The 27,831-nt window shown below is 45.9% G+C and overlaps 1 protein-coding gene across 2 annotated transcripts in view; it reads left to right on the forward strand.

Moving 5' to 3' along the window:
- DOCK1 (dedicator of cytokinesis 1) overlaps positions 1-27,831 on the forward strand; it is a 559,970-nt gene that overhangs the window by 441,828 nt on the left and 90,311 nt on the right. For both annotated transcript variants that reach the window (XM_025273840.3, XM_025273841.3), the window contains exons 30-32: positions 608-686; positions 8,743-8,843; positions 20,463-20,521. In XM_025273840.3, coding sequence (XP_025129625.1) covers positions 608-686; positions 8,743-8,843; positions 20,463-20,521 — 239 coding nt within the window. The remainder of the gene's footprint in view (positions 1-607; positions 687-8,742; positions 8,844-20,462; positions 20,522-27,831) is intronic.

The raw sequence follows: 27,831 nt of genomic DNA on the forward strand, positions 1-27,831 counted from the left end.
TCTTTGTTGCAAAAGTACTGTGTATCCCAGCTCCTCCTTTACGTCTTCTGAGCGGTCTCTCAGAGCAATGTGAGATGCTATGTCCCAGGCTTAAGTCCTCAGTTTTTTCTGCCAAATGAAACATGATTCTCATCTTTTTCAGATTGTTCTGCATTTTTTTCCAGTCTACATACCAAATCAATCCAAGCCAGATCGTGTGTAACAGCACTTTTGAATGCTTAACTTTAAAAAGTCAGCGAAGCAAAGACCAATTTTATAATATAACACGAATATATTGTGACTCGAGAATAAGATTTAATTTGCACCTCTTCTTTAAAAAAAAAAAGTGGGTTTGTTTTTTTTTAGTGATAGTTTTCATATGTTACTTTCAGACTCTGTTATTTTGGTCTGTTTCTTTTCTTCTGCGTGTGCTAGTTTCCTTGATTAATTTGAAGAACATCTGCATATAATTCTCTGGGCTTTGCATTGGCAAAACTTCGCAGCTTTTCACAGGACTTAGAGAGTTCACTTGCCAGACAGTCTCAGATTGTAGCTAATTGAAATGCCGAACCTCCAAAGGTGCCAGAGCAGAAGTGTGTAATTATGTAATTTTCTCTTGATCTTTCAGAGTCTTCCTGCGAGCGATTAATCAGTATGCAGATATGCTGAACAAAAAATTTCTGGATCAAGCCAACTTTGAGCTGCAGGTGAGAGAAGGGGTAGACACGACCTTTGTTGGGAAATCATGTTAAAACAAATTGCTGGTCTGAGCCCATATCTTATATTTCTAATCCTTGAACTTAATCAGTTTCCCATTTAAGGTGTGGAAATGCAATTTACAATACGTGCTACTGAAACCCGAGGATTGAAAATGATGCCTTTGGGGTATTTGCTCAATTTAGCGAGGAAGGAGATGGAGCTGTTTCAGAGAGAAAGTCTTGAATCAGAGTGACAAGTTAGGGACTCTCTGAGCAGGGAGGCAGCCGCGTCTCAGTCGGCCTGGCTGCCAAGATTGTCTCAGGCTATCTGATGTGATGAGAATCAGCCCGGGAGGCACTATGGGTCTGCATCGCTGAGCCCAGCTCGCGCGTAGAACTCGATTTTCCCCTGATATATTCCCCGCCGGCTTTGTGCTGCCTGAAGTGGCCCTTACCAGGCACAAGGTCCCAGCCCCTCAACAGCCCTTGGCTGTGGTGAGCCGATCCTCCCATCCACCCCCTCCTCCTCCGGTGCTTGTGGATTGCGTGTGTGTGCATGTGCGTGTGTGTGTGATTTAACTGATCGATTGATTTTTGCCTGGTATGATTTCTTATTATGCATCTACTATTTGGGACTCTCATTCCCACCACACTTCAGGTACATTTCTGCTAATCATGGTTTTGGTATTATTTGTTTCATTTACTAAAGTTTGCAAATCAAAGCATCCAGGGGCAAACAGGTTTTTAGTTTCCTGGGTTGGACTGTTCATGGAGAAAGAACCTGAACCACTTTAGGTATACCCAGAGGGTGGTCCTACTCAAACCTGGGTCAACAGATAACAAAAATTAGACACCCATCTACTTTCCCATTCACCTTGTCTTCTGAAAACTTAGAGCTAAATGTGATACTTGGTTATTAGATTAAGTTCTTAGGTGCCTGTGCCCTTATTTCTTATATCATTTTTTTAATTTTAATTTAAAAAAATTTTTTATTTTGTACTGGGATGTAGCCAGTTAACAAACAATATTGTGATAATTTCAGGGAAACAGCAAAGGGACTCAGCTGTACAGATTAATGTGTCCGTTCTCCCCCAAACCCCCTCCCATCCCGGGTGCCACATGGCATTGAATAGAGTTCCCTGTGCTGCATGCAGGAGGTCCTTGTTGCTTATCCAGTTTAAATATAGCTGCTGCTGCTGCTGCTGCTGCCAAGTCACTTCAGTCGTGTCTGACTCTGTGCGACCCCATAGATGGCAGGCCACCAGGCTCCCCCGTCCCTGGGATTCTCCAGGCAAGAACACTGGAATGGGTTGCCATTTCCTTCTCCATTAAATATAGCAGTGTGTACCTATTCATCCCAAACTCCCCCTTCCCCCCGCATCCTCTCCTCAGCAACCATAAGCTCATTCTCGAAAGCTTGAGTCTTATTTCTGTTTTTTAAGTAACTGCATTTGTATCATTTTATTAAATTAAGAATGTTTCATCAGCATTATAGAATAGAAGTATGTAGTAATATATCAGGTACTGTGTACCTAAAAATGTTACTATTTTTCAGTTTAAATTTTTTTATTATTTTCTCTGCTTAATGTTTGTTATCACGTCCTAAAACATTCTTGTGAAATATTTATGCAGTGTAAGTCAGCCCATTGAATAAAATAGGAAAGCTCCCTTCCCATTTTTTCACCTTTTTCTCCCTCTGCTGGGTCGCTTTTTTTTTTTTTTAATGTCAACAAATATTTATTCATTGCTTAGTATTTACCAAATAGTATGTTTTTAAACTTGGGGTACAGTAAAGCATCTGCCTGCCATGCAGGAGACCCGGGTTTGATCCCTGGGGTGGGAAGATCCCCTGGAGAAGGAAATGGCAATCCACTCCAGTACCCTTGCCTGGAAAATTCCATGGATGGAGGAAGCTGGTAGGCTACGGTCCATGGGATCGCAAAGCGCTGGACACGACGGAGCGACCTCACTTTGTATGGTTGCTTTGCAGTGCTATGTTAGTTTCTGCTGTACAATGAAGTGCATCAGCCGTGTGCTGTGTGCTAAGTCACTTCAGTCGTGTCCAACGCTTCATGACCCTGTGGACTATAGCCCACCAGGTTCCTCTATTCATGGGATTCTGCAGGCCAGAATACTGGCGTGGTTTGCCATGCCCTCCTCCAGGGATCTTTCTAACCCAGGGATTGAACCCGTGTCTCTTATGTCTCCTGCACTGGCACGTGGGTTCTTTTCCACTAGTCCCACCTGGGAAGTCCAGCTGTATGTTGTTGTTGTTGTTGTTCAGCCGCTAAGTCATGTCCAACTGCAGCACGCCAGGCTTCCCTGTCTGTCACCATCTCCTGAATGAGTTTGCCCAAACTCATGTCCGTTGTGTCACTGATGCCATCCAACCATCTCATCCTTTGTTGTCTCCTTCTCTTCCTGCCTTCAATCTTTCTTGGCATCAGGGTCTTTTCCAATGAGTCGTCTCTTTGCATCAGTTGGCTAAAGTATTGGAGCTTCAACATCAGCATGAGCCCCTCCAATGAATATTAGCTATATATATATATATATATATATATATATATATATACACACACACATACACACACACACACACATACATGCATGCATGTGAAAAGAAAGTGAAAGTGTTCATTGCTCAGTTGTGTCCAATTTTTTGTGACCCATGGGACCGTAGCCTGCCAGACTCATCTGTCCAAGGGATTCTCCAGGCAAGAATCCTGGAGTGAGTAGTTATTCCCTTCTCCAGGGGCTCTTACCGACCCAGGGATCAAACCCAGGTCTCTTACATTGCACACAGATTCTTTACAGTCTGGCCACCAAGGAAGCCATGTGTATACATATATCCCCTCTTTTTTGGATTTCCTTCCAACTGCTGGTTAACTTTTAGAATAATTGTGTGTGTTATCTCTGAGGCTTCTTCAAGCATGTACAGTTGGCCCTTGAAGAGTGTGGGAAGGTTGGGGAAGGTGGTTGATCTGAGTATAATTCAACCAACAACAGACCGTGCATTACTGTAGTATTTGCTAATGAAGAATATCTACCTGTAAGTGGGCTCGAGTAGTTCACACCCAGGAGTCAGCTATATCTGGACCAAGACCGGGATTCTTTTGGCTTTACACGTAAGTGGGGTCATGCTCTCCTGGTTTTCGGTTCTGTCCTATTCCACAGTGTAAATACATCCACACTGGTGCTGGCCTTCCTGCTCTGCTGACCTGCAGGCTGGTTCCGGTTTCTCCCCTTTCCAGGCAGTGCTTCCGTGAACAGTGTGACAGCCATCTCAGGGCAGCATTGCTGGTGTCTGGAAGCATAATTGCCAGACTGGATGGTGAGAAATTTCAAGTTTGACGGACACTGATAAATTACCATCCTCAAATGCTCTAGCAATTTGCAGTCTCACCAGCCTTCTCTGCAAAGCATCATTGTCCAGATCTTCTCCAATACCAATTTCTTTAAAAATTGTTGATTCTTATTTTTGTTGATAGTTCTCTGATTGCTAGTTGGGTTGAGAGTACTCACTGGCTGTGAGGATTTCTAGTATGAACTGTCCATTTTCTCGGCTCATTTTTCTATTGTGCTATATGTCATATTTTTTGTAAGTTGAAATTCTTGATATAGTCTAGTCATGGGTTTAGGTTTATTGTATAGAAATACTTAATTTTTCTGTAGTCAAATTTGTCAGTTCTTTTAAATGGCTTTTTGGGTTTTATTTTTTGCTTGGCAAATCCTTCTTTGATTATAAATTTAACTGTTTTGTTTATAGTTGGTATCTGATAATGCTTTGTGTTTCTGCTTTAAAAAAAAAAAACTTTCTAACATTGAATCTATCTGTGATTTCTTTTCCTTAATCATTTTTTAAAATCAAAGTATAGTTATTTTACAACATTGCATTAGCTTCAGGTGTACAGCAAAGTGATTCAATTTTATATGTCTCTATATAGATTTCTATATTCGTATATCTATATATATAGATTCCTTTTCACAGGTTTCCATTATAGGTTATTACAAGACATTGAATGTAGTTCCCTGTCCTTGTTTATCTACATCTGCTGGAAGCTGGAGTTTACGTTTACTTTTCCCTTCATGATTTTATGAATAAATTATTCTTTCCCAATGATTTTACATGCCACCAAGAAAACCCACAATTACAGATGCAAGTGTGTATCCGTTCTGTTTTTTGTTTTATTAACTATGGGTTTTATACCCAGCTAGTAGAGCCAGGTCTTCCTGGCTAGGATGTTACTGCAAAAGTATTTTGACTTTTTTGCATTTCCTCTTCGATGTGAAATTCCAAATCACCTTGTTAAACTTTTGAAACATGCTGTTTACATTTTAATTGGTTCTGTTGAGTTCATAAAAGACTGTAGTAGAATTGTAACAGCATTTGGGAGAATACTTGGCAGTATTTATTTTTTCCATCCCACACAGGAATATTTGTGCCTTTTTTGTGTCTTTCATTAGGTTTTCTCCTTTTATCCATGTAGGCCCTGCCCATCAGGTGCTGAGCCACGCACACAGATGGCTGTGTGTTTCAGGTGTGGCTGCTGAGAGTGTGTTATGAGTTATTACTGACCCTGTGCACTGTCTTCATGCCTTTGGTCCTCTGGAAGCTCCCCTCATGCCCAACGCCTTGGCTGCTATGAGCTCTTTTGGCCCTTATCCCTTGACAGGTGTGGTTTGATTGCTCCACTCTAGGAGGTTCTCATCCTCCCATACCCAGGGCGAGGCCTGGGTGCTGCATGGCCAACACTGGCTTCCGAATGTGCTCCAGGCAGCAGGTCCTCCCACAAGGCACATTTCCATGTTTTGATATCCTGGTGTTCCCAGACACTTCCTTCTCCTTTAAACTACTCCTCCCTGTGGGCTGCTACTCTGCCCTCTGCATCCCTCTGCCCCTCCCAGTCTGCTTCTCGTTTCTGGCAAGTACAGCACCAAGAGCTCTTATTCTCAACATTCTCCTGGTGAGCTGCCAGCTTGACATCCTATCACCTCCCCCAATCTGTAGTACATACTTCATACAAACAGAGGCCTTCCCCTACATAACTAGAGTAAGACCACCACACTCACACCATCATCAGCGCTCACCAGCCCCCAGAACAACGTTCAGGTTCTGTTGACCCAATCACGGAGCTTGCTGCTTCTCAGGTCGGCATCGTGAATGCTGTTAGTTGTCACAGCTCAAATCATGCAGAGCTTACAGGGATTTTTTTTTTTTTTTGTCTGGTTGGTTGGTTTTTTTGTTTTGTTTTTTTGGCTGCAGTGTACAACATGTGGAATCTTACTTCCCCTACCAGGGATCAAACCCACACCCCCTGCAGTGGAAGTCCAGATTCTTAACCACTGGAATGCCAGGGAAACCGTTATAGGTTTTATTAATGTTTGTATTTTTATGTGATTTTTAAAATTTTTGTATTTTATTAACTGCTACTGCTAAGTCACTTCAATTGTGTCCGACTCTGTGTGACCCCAGAGACGGCAGCCCACCAGGCTCCCCCATCCCTGGGACTCTCCAGGCAAGAACACTGGAGTGGGTTGCCATTTCCTTCTCCAGTGCATGAAAGTGAAAAGTGAAAGGGAAGTCGCTCAGTCGTGTCCGACTCTTAGCGACCCCATGGACTGCAGCCTACCAGGCTCCTCCATCCATGGGATTTTCCAGGCAAGAGTACTGGGGTGGGGTGCCATTGCCTTCTCTGGTATTTTATTAAAGGGTAGCTCTAAGTTCACAGCAAAATTAAGAGGAAGGTACAGAGATTTCCCAGAAACGCCCCACCTCCAGCACCCAGAGCCTCCCCACATCAACATCCCCCACCAGATGGTGCATTTGACGCAACTGCTGCACCCACGCTCACCCATCATAATCCCTGAGTGCTTACTTTGCATCAGGGCTCCCTGCAGATGTGTTGTCCATTCTGTGGGTTTGGACAAATGTATAATGACGTGCATCCAGTTTCATTGCCCTGAACACCCCCGTGCTCCTCCTACATACCCGCCCTCCCCTGTGCATTCAGTTTCCATGTGACTTTAGTCCGCTCCAGCCTTGAACAGCTCCTCACTCTTTCCAGGCTGTCCTATCCCCCACACATCTGCAGAGCACAGGCCTGGCTTTGCAGACTGCCCCACACTTGGGCCGCCTCACATTCCCCACGCATAGACTTAGGCTGCACCCTGGGAGAGAGACATCACAGAAGTCATCACCCCACATCCCCCAGGCCAGATGCTCCCAGCTCCTGGGGGCCCCCAGCCCTGCTCTGGCTCTAAAGTGGCCAGGGCAGTTTTGAGGTGAGCAGCAGTCAACCTCCTAGTTCCTCAGGGTACAAAAATCTCCTCTGAGTTCCAGTCTTGCTTTATAGGTGGACATGCTAAGTCTCCAGGCATGCAGTCCACAAGGGAACCTCCTTCAGGGTGTTCAACTACACTGTTCCCCTAAACATCTCCTAGGGTGGGGTTTTAGGTTGCCTGTAAATCAGCTGTCGTCCTGGCCCTGTGTGAATGCAGGGAAGGAAGAGAGAGTTAGTGAAGCTGGCATTTAAAAAGACACGTTTGTATTTCTGTTGATGCTGTTTTTATGAGCAGCAGGATGACCCTGACCCCAACATGGGCCAGGCATCCCTGCTAGAGCTGTGAGAGAAGGGCATTGCGAGGGGATGGGTGGGCATCAGGGCAGGTGTTAGTTCCAAAAACAAAAGAAGAAACTTGTACTTTACTGATTTGAGCCACCCTGTTTATTATATTGCGTGGGCCAAAAAGTTTGTTCAGGTTTCTTCCGTGACACCCTATGGAAAAACTTCAACGAACATTTTGGCAACCCAGTCAGATCAGATCAGATCAGTCGCTCAAAGGGCCTAAATAAAAGAGAAAGTGCCTTGGCTTGTGAGGTCTGGGGTGAGCCACTGGAGACCCTTGTTCTGCTTCACCTTGTTCTGTTCTGTGTTTTCTGTGTTTGGGGGCAAGTCTCTGAACCTCATCTATGAGCTAAGGGGACCAGCACTTACCTGGTTCCCTGGCAACCAAATGAGATGCTCTCATCCTGAAGAAATGCCACTTATGAAGAGTAGCAGATACATGAAGCCTTTAGCTACATCCATGCTTGGAACTTGCCAGTATTTATCTGGTAACTGAAGATAGTCAGTTATTATTAACACCTTATTTTTATGTAACTCTTCATAATCATCTCACTTGATGCAACAGTTATTACCTTTGTTTATGATTCCCTGGTGGCTCAGATGGTAAAGAATCTGCCTACAATGCAGGAGACCCAGGTTTGATTCCTGGGTCAGGAAGATCCCCTGGAGAAGGAAATGGCAATGCACTCCAGTATTCTTGTCTGGAGAATCCCATGGACAGAGGAGCCTGGCAGGCTACCATCCATGGGATCTCAAAGAGTCGGACACAACTGAGCAACTAACAATTTCACTTTCACCTCTGTTTGTAAATTAGCGACTGAACAACAGCTGTCCTTGAAATACGAACTGTTGGGTGTTTTTATGTTGTTCTCAATCGTCTAGTGTTTATATATATTTTTAGTATCATAAAAATGATAAATTATAGACATCTATATACTGTTAGGTAAGGGGCTCCATGATATAATATTAATACATTATTGACCTGAGATGTATTATAGCCACAGGCATTAGTTTCTGCAAAAGTCCCCCGGTCAGTAATGTGTTAATAAGAGCTAAAACATATCACATGATCATCACCACCCACTCGGCACCGCTGGGGGGGCCCTAGGTATCTTTATTCCTTCGATCCTTCCTTCAGTAGCCCTATCAGATAGGTACTGTTGAAGTTCCCACTTTATCTGTGGAAACCAAGGCACAGAAAGATTGGGTTGTTTGCCTCAGTACGTGGCCAAGCTGCTGGGATTTGAGCACATGCAGTCAGAGCCCACCCTCAGCCCTGAGCCGCACCGTGGGTAGCTGGTCAGCCAGGTGCATGCAGAGGACACAGCTTTGTAACATCTCACAGGCATGTGCTGGGCAAACACTAAATGTCTCGGACCGTTTTGAGATCCTGTATGAATCAGTTCGACACCTCAGCCTCTCCCCTCTTTGGTTTTCAGCTGTGGAACAATTATTTTCACCTGGCCGTCGCTTTCCTCACTCAAGAGTCCTTGCAGCTGGAGAATTTTTCAAGTGCTAAGAGAGCGAAAATCCTTAACAAGTAAGTCCACGCAGCTCTAGATTCACGGGCAGGAGCCTGCGAGTCTATTAGAATCATCTTCTCATGACCTCTAAGCCAACTCGGTACCAACTGAGATGCAATCATGGTGTAATGAGAGGGTGGTTTCAGGTCATGAATTGGGTATTGCCTTTTCTAACCCGTGAGTCCAGGTTGAAGATAGCTGGATTCATTCTGGTGGGTTGCCGGTCCCTGCCATTCAAGACTATTAGTGCCGCACAGAATGGGAGTTTGGGGACATAATTGCTTCTGCTGTGTGCTGTGCTGATGTCACGCCACATGTGGTTTGTGTGTGGCTTAATTCTCCAGTGTAAGCTTGAAACAAGGAAGCTTCTGATGGAAGCTGTTGCACGTTGGAATTGTGGGACAGCCCATCGTGCAGTGGTGAGCAGTCTGGGGTTCCTTCTTTGCCAGAGATGACCCTGGGCCTCTTCCCAGCAGGAGATCTGAAGGGCTTAACTCACCCTTTTATTATCCTAAGAACCTCTCAGAAGCCCCAGGAAAGACAAGATTCCTACCTGGCTCTTTCAGCAGTGCGTCCTGAACAGCTCCTGGTCCAGGGTCAGGAAAAGAACCCTTGCGTGGGGTTCTTTGCAACCCTTGGGCTCTCTGAGGACCTGTATCCTCTTCCTGCCTCAGTTTCACCAGCATCTCAGTTCTGTGGGTGCCCAGAGGGAAGACAGTGAACCCTCATGGGGGATCTGTTCATCAATACATCAGTATTTCATCAGCACATCACGGTGCTGAGTCAGCCATCCCTGTTCATCATTTTGTGATCCATCTGTGCCATGCTGTTCCAAGGCATTGCCAGCCCGGTGTCTAGGGGTTAGAGATTCCAAGGCGTCTCCAAAGGGGAAAGCTGCTCAGCCGTCCCTGTATCCTGGGAGCATGTGTCTCCCTCATGGAGGTGAGGTTGGGATCCAGACAGTTCGAGCTGACAGTGGGGCCCTGTCTTTACCAAGCTCCCAGCACAGCCCACCCTTAGACACACCTGCGGAGAAAACCTATTTTTAAACTGGAAACCTGCATGAAAAGAGCTGACGTCTCCTTCCCACTTTGGAGAATAAAATGGCTTGATTCTGAGCATTCTCCAGGTCAGGGTGCAGCCTCTCTCTTCCCGGGCCCTTTCCTCGCTGCTGCAAGAGCCTTAACGTTCAAGCTAAAGCAACGCCAGGAAATGAGCCTTGGCCGCCAAAGGAGACGTTTGCTTCCCCATCACACTGTACCTTCTGAGCTTCAGAGCCACGGAAAATTAAACACGGCCAGTTGGTGTCTGCCCTCCCTGACCCGGCGGGGCCTCTGATCGGGCTTTTATAATTCTCTCTCTCACAACCATGGGAGGAGAAATGCGGATTTCCCCTTTGAAATTGTCCCATGGATCCCCCGAGGGAAAAAGCCCCAAGCGTCCCAGAAGGTGTCTTTGCAGGAGTGTCTCAGCTCGGGGGCAACCTCAGGGTTCCTCTTCGGGGGCTGCTAGCTCAGTGTGCAGCCGTGACGGGCCCCGAGGAGACCCCATTTCCGGCGTCTGTCATGAGCACTCTTGGCCTACGAGGCCGCGTGGCTGACGCGAGGCAGGTTTGCATTTTCCCTGCCTCTTGCTGCACCTTAAACACTCTACCATCCGTGCGCAATTTTAACTTCTAAGCAAAACCTGCAGAAGAAATATTAGGAGGGCTTCCACATTGTTAAGTGGCTATGCTCCAATACAAGATAAAAAGATTTAAAAAAAAAAAAGCATGACTGATGTAGATCGCAAGTGCCACCTGGGTGCCTTTGCAGCCTGGAGTTGGCATGTGGTGGTACTGAGCTTCAGTGGTGAAGGTGGCTGAGTTGTTTACCAGAGAGCATCATGCCAGTGAACTGCTACTGCTACTGCTAAGTCACTTCAGTCGTGTCCAACTCTGTGCGACCCCAGAGATGGCAGCCCACCAGGCTCCCCCGTCCCTGGGACTCTCCAGGCAAGAACACTGGAGCGGGTTGCATGCCAGCGAACAGCCAGTCCCAAAAGGGGCTATGCGGTCCTAAGGGGTGTGGCCCCCTCTCTAAGCAGAGGTGCTCTGGGTTGTTGCAGCATGAGAGAGTGGCCAGGATTGGGGCACTTGGGACTTGGCACAGGGCATGAGGGACCAAGTGACACAGGGATTAACCCCAGTGGTCTGGGCAAGTGGCTGGGTGCTGACGTCCAGCACAGTGGACATCGTAATGCGGGTGGCTACTTTTTTCTAGAAGGGAAGGCCAGGGGGTCTGAAAGTGGAGTTGTGCCATCCCGTTTCATCGCCTCTGACTGTCTCCCCATCAGCCTGTCTGCTGCTGCTGGGTTTGTGAATCCATGGAACCCACACGCCCCCGGCTCCTCTTCCTCTCTGCAGACCCCTCAGCTTCTCGTATCTTCCGGGTCGACAGCTCTGTAGCCCAGAACAATAGAAAATGCCAGGATCAGAAGATCTGCCTGTTCGTTCTCTCCTGTTCAGCTGCGTGTCCTCCCGATGACCTAGGTTGGGGAGATAATTAGGATATTTATTCCAGAGGCGTTCCCCAAAGTGCACGGGAGTAGCATAAAAGAATGGGCCATACTGCGCAGAGCACTGATTATGTCCAACCCAAACTGAGTACAAGATTTGGCAATGAACCACGAAATAAATAACCCGTAGGAATTAAAGTCCATAATAAGAACATTTAACTGACTCACCTTCAGACGTCCTTGGCACTAGTGACTCCTAACGAAGGACAGAGAAGTCGACAGAATGCTAAACCTGACCGTCCTTAATTCCCCCACCTCCACCCTCCCACGCACTTTGCACATTCCCAGGGCTCAGGATATTTTGAGTCCAGTGCGAAAGAGCTGGCTTGGAATTAGCAGCCAGCGTGGACATTTTAATCTGGAAGACATCATGCATCCTGGTGGGGACCATGGGGTGCTGTGACTGCAAATGGGCTTCTGTGTTCAGAACCAGACTTCTTTCTGAGAGAGGAAGCGGTTCATGAATGGGCCTCCAGCAGATCTAAGCATAAAATGCTCATTTACAACTGTCCGCTGAGAGGGTAATGCTGGATGGCCAACCCCGGGCCGGTGCAACCCCGGGTCAGTGAACTCGTGTGACTAACGTGTGTCATTCCCGTTACCCTCTTCCTCACTTGGTCCCGGAGTGTTTCTCATTCTTTTTTGGTTCATTTTAACTATAGAAGTCTATCCTCAAATACTTGCCTGTTCTTAGAGGACAGGTTTCACTGCTGGACCAAATACCATATTAAAAAAAAAAAAAAAATCATCATCATTCTAAACACTGGGTTCTAAAACATTAGTGAGGAGTTGAGTTTATGCACACTGATGTACACACTACTTTTTAGGGGAACCAAAAGGAAAGAGTACACGGGGACAAGCCTTGCTTTGCGTGTGACCTAATAAGAAGCTGCGGTAGAGTGTTCCAAATTATAAAAGAAAATATGATATTTAATTTGTGTTTGTGCTATTTTTTCCCCCAAGAGGCTCAAATTATTGCAAATAAATTCACTATATAATAAGAATTAGAAGGGAACCAGAGGAGATAGACTCAACAAGCTGTAACCCATGCCAAGGTCCTTTTGACAGAGTTAAGTGAACTGCTTTTGGCTTGCGTACATTAGTGATACTACATTCCTTTTATCTGAAGTATAGTTGATTTACAATAGTAAGTTTCTGGTGTATAGCAAAGTCTTGCTGGGATTTCTCCTTTGCCCTTGGATGTGGGGTATCTTTTCTTGGTGGAATCCAACATTCTCCTGTAGACGCTTATTCAGCAGTGAGTTACAGTTTTGGAGTTCTCACAGGAGAAGATGAATGCTCTAAGCAAAAGATGGAGAAGCTCTATACAGTCAGCAAAAACAAGACTGGGAGCTGACTGTGGCTCAGATCATGAACTCCTTATTGCCAAATTCAGACTTAAATTGAAGACAGTAGGGAAAACCACTAGACCATTCAGGTAAGACCTAAATCAAATCCCTTATGATTATACAGTAGAAGTGACAAATAGATTCAAGGGGTTAGATTGGATAGACCGAGTGCCTGAAGAACTATGGACAGAGGTTCGTGACATTGTACAAGACACAGTGATCAAGACCATCCCCAAGAAAAAGAAAGGCAAAAAGGCAAAATGTTTGCTTGAGAAGGCCTTACAAATAACTGAGAAAAGAAGAGAAACTGAAGGCAAAGGAGAAAAGGAAAGATACACCCATTTGAATGCAGAGTTCCAAAGAATAGTAAGGAGAGATAAGAAAGCCTCCTCAGTGATCAATGCAAAGAAATAGAGGCAAACAATAGAATGGGAAAGACTAGAGAGCTCTTCAAGAAAATTAGAGATACCAAGGGAACATTTTATGCAAAGATGGGCACAACAAAGGACAGATATGGTTTGGACTTAACAGAAGCAGAAGATATTAAGAAGAGGTGACAAGAATACACAGAAGAACTATACAAAAAAGTTCTTCATGACCCAGATAACCATGATGGTGTGACCACTCACCTAGAGCCAGACATCCTGGAATGTGAAGTTAAATGGGCCTCAGGAAGCATCACTATGAACAAAGCTAGTGGAAGTGATGGAATTCCAGCTGAGCTCTTTCAAATCCTGAAAGATGATGCTGTGAAAGTGCTGCACTCAATATGCCAGACAATTTGGAAAACTCAGCAGTGGCCACATGAATGGAAAGGTCGGTTTTCATTCCAGTCCCAAAGAAGGGCAATGCCACAGAATGTTCAAACTACTGCACAATTACACTCATCTCCCAAGCTAGCAAAATAATGTGCAAAATTCTCCAAGCCAGGCTTAAACAGTGCATGAACCATGAACTTCCAGATGTTCAAGCTGGATTTAGAAAAGGCAGGGGAACCAGAGATCAAATTGCCAACATCTGTTGGATCATGGAAAAAGCAAGAGAATTCCAATAAAACATCTATTTCTGCTTTATTGACTACACCAAAGCCTTTGACCGTGTGTATCACAACAAACTGTGGAAAATTCTTAAAGAGATGGGAATACAAGACCCCCTGACCTGCCTCCTGAGAAACCTATATGCAGATCAGGAAGCAACAGTTAGAACTGGACATGGGACAACAGACTGGTTCCAAATCGGGAAAAGAATACACCAAGGTTTTATATTGTCACCCTGCTTATTTAACGTATATGCAGAGTACGTCATGCGAAATGCGGAGCTGGATGAATCACAAGCTGGAATCAAGATTGCTGGGAGAAATATCAATAACCTCAGATATGCAGATGATACCACCCTTATAGCATAAAGCGAAGAAGAACTAAAGAGCCTCTTGATGAAAATGAAAGAGGAGAGTGAAAAAGTTGGCTTAAAGCTCAACATTCAGAAAACTAAGATTATAGCATCTGATCCCATCACTTCATGGCAAATAGATGGGGAAACAATGGAAACAGTGAGAGATTTTATTTTCTGGGGCTCCCAAATCACTGCAGATGGAGACTGCAGCCATAAAATTAAAAGACACTTGCTTCTTGGAAGAAAAGATATGACCAACCTAGACAGCATATTAAAAAGCAGAGACATTACTTTGCCAACAAAGGTCCATCTAGTCAAGGCTATGGTTTTTCCAGTAGGCGTGTATGGATGTAAGAGTTGGACTATAAAGAAAGCTGAGCACTGAAAAACTGATGCTTTTGAACTGTGGTGTTGGAGAAGACTCTTGAGAGTCCCTTGAACTGCAAGGAGATCCAACCAGTCCATCCTAAAGGAAGTCAGTCCTGAATATTCTTTGGAAGGACTGATGTTGAAGCTGAAACATCAATACTTTGGCCACCTGATGCGAAGAAGTGACTCATTTGAAAAGACCCTGATGATAGGAAAGATTGAAGGCGGGGGGAGAATGGGACGGCAGAGGATGAGATGGTTGGATGGCATCACCAACTCAATGGACGTGAGTTTGAGCAAGCTCCAGGAGTTGGTGATGGACAGGGAGGCCAGCATGCTGTGGTTCATGGGGTCGCAAAGAGTCAGACATGACTGAGCAACTGAACTGAACTGATATAGCAAAGTGACTCAGTATTTTTTTTTTTTTTTCAGATTTTTTCCATTATAGGTTATTGTAAGAGAGTGAATATATTTCCCTGTACTGTACAGTAAATCACTGTTGTTTATTTTATACAAGCACTGTGCATCTGTTAATCCCATACTCCTCATTTATGACCCCACCCTGTCCTTTTCCCCTTTGGTAGCCCCAAGTTTATTTTCTCTGTCTCTTCCTGTTTTGTAAATAAATTCATTTGTGTTACATTTTAGATTCTGCACGTAAGCAATATCGTATACTTGTCTTCCTCTGCCTGACTTCTTCACTTAGTGTGATCATCTCTAGGCCCATCCAAACTGCTGCAAGTGGCATTGTTCCATTATTTTTATGGCTGAGTAATATTCTGTTGTCAATATATACCATATCTTTTAGTGATGTGGTTTTTACTGACCGTGATAAAACTTTATGCAGTGGAGGACACATCTCTCCCTGTGTCTAGTTAGGCTTATTCCCATCAGTCTGGGGTCCCTCTTCCTCCCACCTCCCCAGAAGTTACCAGTCTTTCCCATAAAAAAAAAAAGTCTCAGCTCACCGATCATCTCCCCCAGCTCCCTGCATGCCTCCCGTCTCTCCCCATCCTCCACTGCTCCTGGCTCTGGCTGCTGGCCGGCTCCTGTCTGGGCTCCCAGAACCCCGTCGTAGGTTTTCCTTCTCCCATCCTAGCCTCTCTGCACTGTTGTCAGACTCCTCCATCCAACCGTTCAGGGATGGAGCTCCTCAAGTCTCGATGATTCTGTGGTCTCCCCTTAAGACAGCATTTTTCGATATCAGCCCTTGTGCATCTCAGCCCTTTGTTGGGCCAGGACCGCAACCTAATGGGCCGTTGTATTGATTTTTTTTAGAGCCATCTGCCGTAAGGTAGCAATGAGCACAAACTGAGCGGCTCAAAGTAACGGCAATATATTGTCTTCCAGTTGCAGAGACCAGAGGTTGAAATCCAGGCATCGACAGAGTTGGTTCCTCCTGGAAGCTCAGAGGGAGCACTTCCCACCTCTCTCCTACCTTCTGGGGCGGCCCTGTCCTTCGCTGTGGTCGTGCTCCTCAGCTGCGCCTTCATCCTCACACGGCCCTCCTCCCTGTGTCTCTGTCCTTAAACGTCTCCTTTTCCTGATAAGCATGCCAGTGGTTGGATTTAAGGCCTGCCCCGTCCAGCATGACCTCATGCTAGCAGGATTCCTTCTGCAAAGACACTCTTCCAGACACACTCGCATTCATAGACAGCAGTAGTTAGGATCTTAACAGATTTTTATGGAGGACACAATTCAACCCACACCAGCCAAGACCAACATACCTCTTTCTTTCCTTTTTATCCCCAACTCAAATAGAATATAAGAAAGCATTAGAGTTCATGGCAGGTAGTAAAGTTAAGCATTATCTCATGAAACTCTTGTGCACATATATTTATGTGTGTGCCGCTTAGTATATTTCTCATTTCAAGAAAATTTTTGAAACTTACTGATCTGCCTCTGAAGCCTTGGTTCGCAACACAGCCCTCCTCTTAAGGGGAAACAGTAAGGCAAGCTCCCTGTCCTCCAGCCTCCCTCCCTTCTGTGGTCCATATACCTACCTATCCGCACCCCCCACCCCCCCCCCCACCGCCACAGGGCCTTTGCACCTGCTGGTTGTGTCCCATATCTGTCTGAATTACAGCTTTCCTTCTTCAAATCTGAAAGTCAACATTACTCTCAGAGCGAACTTCACCCACAGCCAACCTGGACCCACTCCACTTTTTCCTAACGAACCATGATCATGGCCCTTTGAGAAAAACTATATACAAGTACATGCATGTCCTGGGCCCATCTCTGCTACTATGTGAACAGGCCCCGCACAACTGTGGGCTGTGTCTCTTCTGCACATTATATTACTGTTCCCATGTTAGCTCTGTGCTGGCCTCCAGGACATATTCAGTAAATCATGAAGCAATGAGTGATGCTTGCTGAACAAATTAGTCTCAATGACCATGGAAACCATGGGGGGGATGCTGTGAGGAGGCCAGTCTAAGCTTCTAAAGGAAGGACCAGCTTGACTTCACTGTTTGCTCAGACAAACAAGGGCAACGTCTCATTCTCCCCAAAGCCTGGGAGACATGCGTCATGCCATCAATACCCGATACCACAGATGAAGAGACCGTGGGTCAGGGTGGTCAGGTAACTTTCCCTGTGTGCTGGGACTGGGGCTTGGTTTGCTGACCCCTCAACTTGGATGACTGTCTCTGGTGGACATGCTGTTTCTGCTCCTTGGGGTGAAGATTCAGGATAGCAGGTGCTGAGATGAGGCTGGGGAGACCAGAGTCATGCTGTTTTGGGTTAGAGCTGTAGGCCTGGATGTGGGATCTGAGATCTATCCAGGCTCACATCTAAAGGAATCCTTCTCGGGGCCCCTCGGGCTGGCCCTTTCAAGGTGTCCGCTCACCGTGTGGGTGGGCACGGGGCAGCTGGGTGTGGTCGGAGTGCCTAGTGACCCCAGCTTTGTGGAGACAGGCGTGTCATTTCAGCAGCAGGAATCTCTGCTTCCTCAGTGGGAAAGTGGCTGTGGGAACATCTCTGCTCACTGCATGGGCTTACCGCAAGAATGAAACGTAACACGTGCAGCTTGAGGGATGGGACAGTGCTGTGCTGTGACTTGTGGACGCCTGCCTCTCTGGTCCTCAAGGTGCGGGCCAGGGGGAGGGACGGGGATCTGTGGGAGTCTGCAGACTTGCAGTCTCTTCTCCTCTTGCCCTGTGACCTTGGCCAAGTCATCTTGCTCCCCCGCCCCCGAGGACTAGCTCTGTTCCCTCAACCATCAGTCTTCAGGATGGACTCTTACGAAAACCCTAAAGCCGCCAGCTCTGGATCCCAGGTCCTCCGCGCTGCTGCTTGTCTCCTCCTTGGGAGACGACAGCTGAATGGCTCAGGAATCCCTCCTAAGTTGCGGTGGCAGCTCTGACTGTATTTGTGGATTACGCTGAGAAGTGTATGGATCCGTCAAAGCTGCCTGCTTTATTAAAGCCGGAGAAAAGATCAATCTTGCTGCCAGGGAGATGCGGTTCTGTCCTTCACCTTCGAGCTCTTTATGCCTCCTGTACCAACCTCGCACTCCTGTGTCTCACTTGACTATTAAAACGGCATTTTTAGCACCTTTATCCAGGCGGCCTAACTCTCATGAGGGATATATGCTCAGATATTTGCTCATCCTCCCTGTTCTCAAATACTTGTGAAGACGCATCACTTTCCACAGAGAAGATGGTGAAGCGTAGCTGAGCAGTGTAAGGCAAGCATCTTTGAGCCCCGCCCAGCACTCAGCCAGCACTGGGAGCACTGACACTGTGTGGAGAAGCAGGGGGCGGGGCCGGCTCCCCTCTCCTGCGGTCCCTGCATCAACTCCATCTCTGGACGAGGGGCCGGTCGCCACGGCTTGAGACATCCACCGGGTCCCTCCTGGTGATCCAGACCGAAATGGCGAAGGCGCTACAGCTGGGGCTCCCCTGCCCGTTACCTTTCTGAACCTCGGGGTTTAATTTGAATCAGAGTAAGACCTGAGAGAGGGAGTTTGGTCAGGGCGAGAGAGGCTCGGACACTGATGGAGATCTGCCTGGCTTTCACCACCCGTACTGTTCAAGAGCTACCATCCCAGACCAGGAAGCAATTGCTTGGCAGTTGCCAGGGACTTTAGAGCCTGTGTTAGTGACTGACAGCGCCTGCCCAGGACCAGGCTGTCACCTCCTCGGGGCCTCTGGCCTCCCCCTCGCTGTGCTGCAGTCTGAGCACCTGGAGGCAGAGGCTGGGGTGTTGGCGTCCTCAGGGTCCTCCCTGCAATGCTGCACTCCCCGCTACCCCAAATATGTGCTCCGCTGGGAGGCAGCTCATCCCCCTGGACAGCGAGCATCCCCCCGGCCTGGGGAGGAAGCATCTGCCCTGGATGGAGCACGGTATTCCCTCCCCGATCCTCCTCTCCTGGCAAATGCTGGGAGGATGGTCTTCCCAGTCATCACGCACCCAACTGCCTCTTCACCTGGCCTGTGCTGCTGGGACCCCTTTGTCATTCCTACGGGAGCAAAATGGGGATGAAAAACAGCTCTCCGAGCCTCAAAAGGAAGCACCCCTTACTGTGCTCAGATCGTGTGCCCCTGGGGTGTTTTGGGGTGCCAGCTAGATACCGAAGGGTGGCCGGGTCCCTGCTCACTGTATCTTGGTGGTGGGCGCAGACCCGAGCCGAGAGCCCCTCTGTCTCACAGAATTTACCTGCCCCAGTCGCTGGGCAGCACTGCATTCACCTCGGAGGACCGGCTTGTCCTCGGAGGAAGGGTGGTAACACTGCCCGCTCTTATCAGTTTCTCCACATGTACAGCCTCCTGGCACCTGTCCAACCGGGATGTTCCCAAGGCTGACTTCTCCAAGGGGAGCTGCCAGGTTTATCTTTCTTGGTTGTGATGATCACAGGGTCTGTAGTCCTTTCCTGCTGGAAGTGACAGACAGGTGCTTCGGGCACACAAGACTCTGATGAAAGGTGGCACCAGCTGGGGCTGTTGAGGTACCAGCCCGATCTCTGCCTCTGGAGTCACAACTCGGTCATCCGTAATCAGAGCTTTCTTCCCATGTCAGCTGACACAGGGATGCACGGGGCAGGCGCCGATCCACAGCTGCAACGCTGCAACACTGTGGGATCATTTTGCAAATTATTATTTTTAATATAATCAGCCTTTTCCTTAGGCAATAAAGGGAAACGTTAAATTGCTCACAAACTAATAAAGGTTTATCTTCTGAAGCATCAAATTCTGTTTACTCATGAAACACGCACCCCCTCTGCTGACCCACTGGGAAGAAAATTAGCATTTATTTTCCCGGGATAAACAAAAATGGGCGGGGGCGGGGGGAATGTTTGTTGACATCTCTTGGTGTTAAGTCCTTCCTTACATTGAAAATGATGAAGAAGGATGGGAACTGGGAGCTCCACAGAAGAGGCCTTCCAGGGTCTGATTGCCTAAGACTCCAGGGCTTAATTTAACATGGGAGGTGTGTTTACTGTGTGCCAGGCTGTGCAATGGCATCTGGTGTCTGGTGCCTAGATGCTAATGATATGCATGCAAAGCAAACTCCCCCTCGGGCCCAGGGACCAGGTTCTCTTTCTCCTGCCATGAGAGATGGAAGAAAGGAAAGGAATTTCTCTGCACCGTCTCCCCCATGTTCCCACAGAGGAGAGGCCCTTATGTAATCCATGATGATGGGAAAGTGAGGTTTTCAGCTGAATTCCTCCTCCAATTCCTTTCGGGGGCAGAAGAAGTTGATGCTTTGACACCCTCTTTATTGGCCTCAGGGATGGGAGACTTTCGTTGCACGTAAAAATAATCCAAGTCTGGACTTCCCTGGAGGCCCAGTAGGTTAGGGCTCTACGCTTCCAAGGCAGGGGTCACAGGTTCAAAAACCTGACCGGGGACCTGAGATCCTTCGTGCCGCATGGTGCAGCCAAAAATAAAAGTAAATAAAAGTAATCCAAGCCTGATGTTCAAATGCTGCGTGGAGTGACTCAGTGTTTTTCCTGTCACTGGTTTTCAGGTACGGCGATATGCGGAGACAGATTGGCTTCGAGATCAGGGACATGTGGTACAATCTCGGTGAGTAACGGGATTTCAGGGCAACGCGGTGAACCTCATGAGTCAGTGGTAGGCAGTGACGCTGGCCCCGTCTGTCAGCTTTGCGGTATCTTAAAAATCCGAACAACTCCTGGCTACCTTTGCAGTTAGTGCTTTCAGGGAATAAGAGATGGGAGACCACAGTAAAGGGAAGCAGATCTGATCGTGGAGGAGACAGAAAAGTCAGTAGCGCGCCCTCTCGTGTCAGGCGAGCACAGCTCTGCCTCGGAACCCTTGCTCCTGGGCGTCACTACCATTTCCTCCATTTTCCATGAATCAAACCATGTAGCTCATCCTACACACCATCCCTTACTGTCTTCAGTTTCACATAATCTACCTTCAAGGGGGTTTATTTGCCCGCTCAAAACTGGGCTCATCTTTAGGTGGCGGTAGGGTGACTACTTGTGCACTCAAAACAACCAGGGCTATGTGTGTTTGAGATAAGAAATGAGCATAGGCCTTTATCACTATGAATTCCCTCTTAGCGTTGCTTTTGCTGCCTCGCCAAGTGTTGGTATGTTGTGTTTTCATTTTTCCTTTGTCTCAAGATAATTTTCCATTTCCTCTTTGATTTCCTCTTTGACCCGTTGGTTGTTCGGGAGTGTGGTTTTCAACTTCTGTGTGTTTGTAGCATTCCAGTTTTCCTTCTGTTCCTGATTTCTAGCTTTACTCTATTGTGGTAGGAAAAGATACTTGGTATGGTTTCGATATTCTTGAATTTGTTAGTGGTTTTATGACCTAACATGTGATATATCCTCAAGTGCTCCTTGTACACTTGAGAGAAATGTATATTCTGCTGCATCTACTAGGTGAAATGTTCTGTCTGTGTCAGTTAGGTCCATGATCTATGGTGCTGGCCAGAAAGATCTCCACTAAACAACCCAACGTTACACTTCAGGGACCTTAAAAACAAACAAAAACTTAAGAGTCTGCAGAAGGAAGGAAATAATAAGGATTGAATAATAAAAATGATTCAACACATGAAAGTTAGCTAAAGTGATATACTACATTGATTGAATGAAGTACGATTATCTCAATAGAGGCAGAAAAAGCATTTGACAAAATTCAAAACTCGTTTGTGCTAAAAACTCAACAAACTTGTATAGAAGGCATGTAACTTAACATAATAAAGGTCATATATTGTCAACTAATATCATACTCAATGATGAGGAACTGAAAACTTCTCTCTAAGGTTGGAAATAAGACAAGATGCTTACTCTCATCCCTTCTATTTAATCTAATACTGGAAGTCCTGGCCAGACCAGTTAGGTAAGAAAAAGCAGTAAGAAGGACCCAGATCATAAAGGAAGAAGTAAAATTATCTGTTTGCAGATGATATGTTCATATATGTAGAAAACCCTAAACACTCCACCAAAAACTATTAGAACTAATAAATTCAGGAAAGTTGCAGGATACAACGTGGGAAAAAAAGTTGAATTTCTATACATACTACCTGTAAAAGAAATTACGAAGACAATCCCATTTATAATAGCATAAAAATAAATAAAATATTTAGGAATAAAATACACCAAAATCAACTCATAATGCACTAAAGACTTAAACCTAAGGGCTGAAACCACAAAACTCCTAAAGGAAACCATAGGAGAAGAACTTTTAAACATTGGCCTTGGCAATGATTTCTTGGAAATGACACCAAAAGTCAAGTAGACTACATCAAACTAAAAAGCATTTACACAACAGAGGAAGGGAGCAGTAGAATGAAAAGATAGCCTATGAAGTGGGGGAATAAATTTTTCAACCCCAGGTCTGATAAGGGATTAATATCAACAATATTTGAGAAACTCCTACAATTGTATAGCAAAAATACAAACAAATGCAAATAAACCAATTAAAAAATGATCCAACGACTTAAATAGACATTTCTCCCAAGAAGACAGACAGATGGCCAGTAGGTACATGAAAAGATGCTCAACGTCACGAGCCATCAGGAAATGCAAATCAAGACCACAGTGGGCCATCAGCTTATACCGGTTGGATGGCTGTTATTTAAAAACAAAACAACAAGAAAGATAAACATACGTTTTCAAGAAGGTAGAGAATTTGGGACTATTGTACACAGCTGGTGGGATTGTAAAATGGCGCATCCGCTATGGAAAACGGCATGGAGGTTCCCCAATAAATTAAAAACAGAAGGGTCCCATGCTCCAGCAATCTTACTCCAGGTTGCTTATCCTGATGAACTGGAATCAGAATCTGGATAAGGCAGGCACTCCCACGTTAACTGCAACACTGTTCACAGCAGTCAGGTGCAGAAGAGACCTGTACATCCACCGATGGAAGAACGGGTGAAGGAAACGTGGTGTGTATGTGTGTACAATGAGATACTGTTCAGTGAGAGAAGGCTTGTCATATGCAAAGGGAAGAAAGACCCTGAAGACCGTTGTTAGATGTGAAATAAGCTGCAATTCATGGGGTCGCAAAGAGTCGGACACGACTGAGCGACTGAACTGAACTGAAGCCAGTCATAGATGGACAAATACCACATGAGTCTTCTTATATGAGGTCTCTAAAGGAGTCAAACTCCTTAGAGCAGAGAGCAGAGGGGTGGTTGCTAGGGGCAGGGGTCAGCCGGGGGAGCCATGGAGGTGCTGATCAGAAGCTAAATTAATGTTTCATTTTTGCATGATGCGTGCGTTCTGGAGATCTGCTGTTGTACATATTAACGTACAATTAACGATGCTGTGTTGTACGTGTAAAAATTGAAGAAGGTAGATCTCATCTTGCTGGACTCTACAACAAAAAAGAGAAATAAAATGATAAGATATTAACACAATGAAAGCCATTTTATTAATCAGAGAATTAATATAACAAAGAAATTCTCTATTAAAATGTTAGCCGGTATGGTGCACGTATGGGTGTGAGTCCTGGAGTTGCTAGGGGACCCTGTAAGCAGCTTAAACATCTAGAATCAAAGTACTGGCTCTCGATGTGAAAGATCTTTGCTGCATCCCCAACACAGAGCCCTCCAGGCTCCGTCCTGTCCTCGATCTTCCTGCCATCCCTGGGGAGAATGCAGGCACCCTGAGTTTCCAGGGAAGAGACCAAGTGAGTCCCTCCCCAGCCCCCGTCCCGCCGTGACCCTGCCTGGCTGCATGGCCTCTGTCACGTGACTCACAGGGCTTTCCTCACTTAGCTTTCTAGGCTGTAAGATAAAGAGGTTGGGTGGAAGCTTCCAAGAGCCTTCCAAGCCTGAAGTTCAATAATTCCTGTTATATATATATATATGATGATCTCTGTAGGGAAAAGCTCAGGCTCCTCGGATAGGGAGGAGGACTTCTCATGATTCATTTTAATTGATCTGGCTCTGATGGGTGCATCTGTCATGTTTCCTGGCAGGTCACAGACTTCAGGCCTCCTGCCAGGAAAGTTCCGTGGATAGCCCCATTCAAGGGAGGGGCAGGGGAAGGCAGGCAGGGATGGAGGGAGTTGTTCTCGGCTGGACAAGTGGGAGCCGGGGGCTTTTCCAGATGCCAGGGTCCAAGTATGCTATGGGTTCCGCCTTCTGTGGCTGGGCCAACAGCGGGCACCCAACGTGCTTCTGCACCAGGGCCCTCTCTGAACTCACCTTTCACCCCGGCCCTTCCTGAGAGAGCGGCCGCACATTCTTCTGAATTATCTAGTGTCAACTCTAAAGTCCAAACTGGGAGCTAGTCTGTTTTCCCTAAAAGTACAGTTCCAAGTGTGTTTTCAAATGCTTCCTTCCAAAATACCTCGGTAGTCTTTTTTTCATTTAGGATAAGAAGAGACAGCCATCCTGGCAGATACTCAGACAGGTTATTAACACGCTAAAATGCTTCCTTCTTGTTTGATTAGTAGCTCCTGTCTCAGCTCAGCTCACCCAAGACTGTCTCCTCCTCTCTGGCCTTCAACTGAAGGACCCCTTCCTGGCACAGAGGGAGCCTCCAAAAGCCAGCTCGAGCCCTGGCTGAGCAGAACAATGGGCACTCCTGACACTCGGGTTGTCTTTCTTTCTTTTTTTTTTTAATTCAAAGTGTTTCGAGGTCCTCTCTGGAATCCCTGACATTGATCACTGTTTGAAACTGACCGCTCGTGCTCTGTGTGATTTCAGTGAAGCAAGGTGAGACGGCCCCAGGGAAGTCTGAGCTCCTCTGTGAAGCCATCTCCGGGTCTTCATGAAGGCTCCACCAGTCAGCACGGTGGGCTCTCTTAACATCACCTGTCGTTTTGCTCCAAGTAGGCTGAGTTGAGCAAGATAACAGAGACTTTTGATTTGCAATGTAAATGATGCCATTAAGAGAGAATGTGTCCAATTCCTCCCTATCCGTTGCTGCTGATTCACACATCAGAGCTGTGTTTGGCAGCTTTTCACCTAGGACCTTTGACTCTGCAAAAGAAGCGGCCAGGAGGTCAAGTGTAAACCTAAACCGTGACCGTGATCCATGAAGGGCAGGAATATGGTAACAGAAAGAAATAATCATCAACCCACGTGATTGGGTTCCTTGTTTATAAAATAATAATTATTTTTGAATGTTTAAAGAATAATAAACATATCAGCTGCTCACAAGATCAGGCCCAAGCAGCCCCTCAAAATGGCTAAGGCCAGCTCGGGGGGTCACCACCCTGAGGTCACTTCATGGGGTCACCTCCGGCCACCTGGCTCTTTGTTTGCTGTTGTGAATCTCACGTGTCGGAGCCTGCCTGCTAAGTGTCACTGCTGAGGCCACCATTCTGGATATTTACGACAGCATGTTTCAGTTTCTCAAGATGTACACAACCTATTTTCTACACAGTCTTTTTATAGAATTTTTTTTTTCTCAAATGGGTTCAAGTTTGGGACCACATTGGCATTCTGATCGAGCCAGCTCCACCGAGAAAATAAAAAAAAAAAAATACAAGTCAGATATATTCATCCTCTTAAAATTACTTACCTATCACCCGGAGCCAAATACACCCTGAGAAGACTTTTTCCTTGAGTCTTGTGTGCCGCGTGCATGATTCAGAACCCGCCTCCGTACAGAGCAAGCTTCAGAGCAAGGATCCGGGGTCTCTGTTCCTGAATTTCATGCAAGTACAGACAGCGCTGCCCCATGGGACGGAGCAGCATGTCCTGGTTCTTTTTTTTTTTTTTTCCTCCCATACCTGTCATATTTTGAGTGCAAAAGGAGAAATCAAAGGCAGACTCTCTCCCAAAAAGAGGGGGAGAAATGTGCTTATTTACCCAGCTCTTGAGTTATTTATCAAAGCGCGCTCTGCGCAGCAGCCCACAGAGCCCCCATCTCCCTTTGCCTTTCTCACCTCGATTTACATTTTGTTTATTACATACAGCACCCTGGAGCCGCAGTCGCTGGGATGTGGCCAGAACAAATGTGCTTGCAGGAGATCTTTATCTGCCAGGCTGGGCCTGGGGTATTTGTCATGCAGAGATTCCCTTTGGGGGTATTTTTGGAGACTTGGAAAAATTGTGTGTTTCCCATTAAAACAGTGGGCGGGCTCTGTTTGACGGGGTCATGGAAATTTTGGCTCTTGTCTACCTTTGTGTATATGAAGATTTTCCCAGAATTAGACGATGTTTAACATTTAACGTCCCGGATTTCTGAACACTCGTGATCCTCAAGAGATCTTCCAGACACCCCGGGGGAAGGTTGCTCAGGAGGCAGAAGCCAGCCCCTCCCTGAGACAGAGCGGTCTGGTTCCCAAAGAATGAGCTCCGTGTTTTGTCATGAGAAGAAAGACTCCCGGTGGGGTTTTAAGAATTGGGGAGTGGTAACCAGGAATTTTGGACCCGAATTTGAGCAAACTCCGGAAGATAGTGAAGGACAGAAGAGGCTGGAGGGCTACAGCCCATGGGGGTCGCAAAGAGGCAGACGTAACTTAATGACCGAAAAACAACAAACAACAAACCAGGAGTTTGGCAGAGGTGACCAGAGGTGAAAGAGTCCCATTGTGATCCGATAATTAGCATGTTCTTCCATTGTCTCAAAAGGACACAAACAGAAAAATAAGTCCTCTTTTTCTTGAAGTCTACAGTTCAAGAGTCACCTTGATCTCCATTGATTCCAAGCCTGATTTCATCATTAAATTTGAACAAGAGATGCTCCAGGGGAAATCCATAATGCAAATGCCAGAACAAGAAAAAAAATAAAAAGATGAATACTGAAGAACTGCATCCAGCGGTCTCTCATCTTGATGACCATTGGTTCTCCAAGGCTAAACTCGGGGACCTCATTGTGGCTGAGGCTCATCACTGGTACCCAGCCAGCCTGTCCTGCGTTAATAGGAGGAGTAATCATTGGAGATGATCACTGTAACAATTACAGTGAATTTGGAGACACCGTTGTTCTTGGAACATACTTTTCCGATCCCTGCATTCACAACCACTTGTTACTATCCTATCCTCTCCTCCCAACCTGGAGCATTAAAGACTGTCGGGGACAGAGTCCTCTGTGAAACTGCAGTTGTGCTTGATGAACACCTCTCTGTCACCAGCATCTGTTTTCTGAAACTAGCTCTGGCATTTTTTTAGACCTAATACAAGAGAAATGACACCTGAGAGACAGAATATAATAGCATTTTTGAGAGAATGCTTTGCCTCAGTTACATGCCTTTCAGAAACAATAAGCTTTGGGGGAAGTGATGAAAATCACTTTATATTAGAGCTTTAGTCAAAGTATTATTTATTTAGTAGAGGTTAACAAGATTTTTTTAATAAGATTTTAGTAGTATTCAGATTCCTTGTTGAATGTCACGTTTTGTGTGTATGTCCACTCAGTACAAATTTCAGAATACATTTCATTTAGGCCACTTATGAGGATTATATGTTTTGTTAAGGGTCTTCATTTATAATAGCCAAATTCATTTAATGGTTCTCTTTTCTGAAATCTGTATTAGCTGAGTTCTAAGGAAAGCTAAATTATTTATTGTATCCATTCCATTTCCAGATTATGTAAAAATATTAGTAATATTGATTAACTCTGGGTAAATTACAAGTCTTAATAACATAATGTTGCAAATAATTCATTCAAGCATTTAACTCTTATGCATTCTTCTATTATATGTTGGAAAGAAATGATATAAATTATAATGGAGTGAAATAAAAATAAATCAGAAATTCTGAAATTAAAGATAAGAAGGCAGGAATCTTAAAAGACCTCTTACTGGATAACCATGCCTCTAAATTTAATTATGTCATTTCACATAAGGCCAACACCCCCTTTTTTTGGAAATGAGGTTTCCAGAATCTTCTTTCCAGGCATGTGTGGGGAGGAAGAGGGTCTCCCAGCTCCTTCCCTCTGCTGGCTTCTTATCACTGC

This window comes from Bubalus bubalis, chromosome 23 (assembly GCF_019923935.1).
Source record: "Bubalus bubalis isolate 160015118507 breed Murrah chromosome 23, NDDB_SH_1, whole genome shotgun sequence".
Taxonomy (NCBI): domain Eukaryota; kingdom Metazoa; phylum Chordata; class Mammalia; order Artiodactyla; family Bovidae; genus Bubalus; species Bubalus bubalis.